The sequence below is a fragment of the Notamacropus eugenii genome, chromosome Y (genome assembly GCF_028372415.1).
Source record: "Notamacropus eugenii isolate mMacEug1 chromosome Y, mMacEug1.pri_v2, whole genome shotgun sequence".
NCBI lineage: Eukaryota > Metazoa > Chordata > Mammalia > Diprotodontia > Macropodidae > Notamacropus > Notamacropus eugenii.
The window spans coordinates 10,942,133-10,944,397 of NC_092880.1; the positions used below are offsets into that span (position 1 = coordinate 10,942,133).

The 2,265-nt window shown below is 35.9% G+C and overlaps 1 protein-coding gene across 1 annotated transcript; it reads left to right on the plus strand.

The window, feature by feature from the left end:
- Window positions 1–285: 285 nt before the first annotated feature.
- On the plus strand, window positions 286–1,215 carry LOC140516814 (olfactory receptor 14A2-like). Its single transcript, XM_072627717.1, has one exon. It carries the CDS (start codon window positions 286–288, stop codon window positions 1,213–1,215), a length of 930 nt encoding a protein of 309 aa, XP_072483818.1.
- The last annotated feature ends 1,050 nt before the right edge of the window (window positions 1,216–2,265 follow it).

Consider the following 2,265-nt stretch of genomic DNA (forward strand, 5'->3'; position numbering starts at 1 on the left):
TTCTGATGAAGCTCTTCTCAGAAGAGTATATTTAAATGCATAAATTAAAATACATAGATTTCAAAAGAAGTCACTCATGGGGGAAATATACTTATTAAAATAAGGTTTCAGAAATTTCTGGACCTAAGGTTAAGATTCTGATATAATTTCATCTCCTCATTTAGCAAATGACCAAATTGAGGAGGCCTCAACAAAAGTCTTGTGACACCCAGCACAATGAGTGTCCTCATAATTTGATAACTGTTTCTTTTTTTCTGTGCAGACAATCAAGAGAACTTCCTGAGTATGGCCAACCTCACCATGGTAACAGGATTCCTCCTGACAGGCTTTCCCAACACCAGGGAGCTACAGGTCTTACATGCCACACTCTTCTTACTGATCAATCTGGTGGCTTTGATGGGGAATCTGCTCATTTTCACCCTCATCTCTCTTGATGAGCATCTCCACTCCCCCATGTACTTCTTCTTGAAGAACCTGTCCTTTTTAGATCTTTGTTTAATTTCTACCACATTGCATAAATCTATCACAAACTCCCTGAGCCACTGTAATTCCATTTCTTTCATGGGGTGTGTATTACAATTCTTTTTAGTAATTTTCTTTGCTGAATCAGAGCTTTCTTTCCTCACAATGATGTCCTATGACCGTTATGTGGCCATCTGTCAACCACTGCACTATGAAGTCATCATGACCAAAGGGACTTGTGTGAAGATGGCAACTGTTTCCTGGCTCAATGGAGGTTTGTTAGGTGCTTTGTACTCAGGTAGTACATTCACTTTGCCCTTTTGTGGCTCCAGAGAGATCCAACAGTTCTTCTGTGATGTCCCTGCCTTACTCAGGATCTCCTGCTCTGAGACACACATTGCAGTTGATTTTACTATGGCTTTTGGGTTTGGTTTAGGAATTGCCTGCTTTATTTGCATCACAGTCTCTTACAGCCACATCTTCTCAACTGTACTGAAGATTCCAACCACAGAGGGTAGGTCAAAAGCCTTCTCCACTTGCCTGGCCCACCTCATTGTTCTCACGGTTTTTATTACAACAAGTGCCATTGTTTATCTAAAACCACCTCAGGAATCTGACTCAGTTCTAGATATGTTGTTGTCTATAATCTATACAGTGGTGCCCCCAACCATGAACCCTGTCATCTATAGCCTGAGGAACAAAGATATCAAGAGTTCTCTGAGGAAGCTAATAGCCTGGAAATACCTCTCATAGGAATGAACACTAAGGTATTTTCCATAAGTTTATGACTCCTTCATTTAAAAAGAAAGGGAACTCCTTTCTGTGCTTACTGACATGAAGTTTTTCCTTGTTTGCTCATGCCAAGGTCAGTAGTTAGGAATTGCTGTGTCTTAGAGATTGCTAATAAATTATGTAAAAAATATATATGCTCTGAGTGAATCAGTTATTTTCACTATTATGAAGCCTCAAATTAACTATAAATGACATACAAAAAAGATGCTATCTGTATCCAGAGAAAGAACTGATAAATAGAAGTATGTGTACAATATTTTTACATTTATATTCATATATAAATGCACATATACATAAATAAATACATATATTTGTGTGTATCTATATATATATATATATATATATATATATATGTATATACCTATTTGTGTCTAATGGTGACCATCTCTAGGGCAGGGGAGGGGTAAGGAAAGGAAAAAAGGGCAAAAAGGAAATTTACATGGCATCTTTGTTGTGTATTTAAAAGAAATATCAATATATACAAGTTTAAACTGTCTTACGAGGCCTCCTCTCCAATACTTTTGACAGAAAAATAGAATTTTTACCAAATTACAAGTCAAAAAATGAAATATAGCTAATATAGAAATCTGTTCTGCATGATTTCACATATATAATTGATATAGTTTGTCTTCACAGTGGAATAGGGAAGTATAGAAGGGAGGGAGAGAATCTAGAATTCAAAATTAAAAATAAAAAAGTTAAAATAAATATCTTTTAAAAATATGGCTTATTTCAAATATCTGAAATTCTAATTAGCATATTGGCTTGAATATTATGAGTATTTCATCAGTTCTTTAGCCATATATTTAATAATCCACAGAAAAGCTTTATTGTTGAGGTTTGTGGTTGTGGGGACCCCAAAATACTGACATGTTGGGCCCTGCTCAAATGAATTGGATACAAGCCTTCTTAAATTCAAAGGAAAACAAGGTTTATTAAAGATACGCCACACCGGGTTAACTCTTAAGGAATAAATCTTGCATTAACAAGTGGGCCGAATAGAATCTCAGC

Coding starts and splice junctions, on each gene's coding strand:
- LOC140516814 (XM_072627717.1), top strand. CDS start 286: ATGGCCAACCTCACCATGGTAACAGGATTCCTCCTGACAGGCTTTCCC.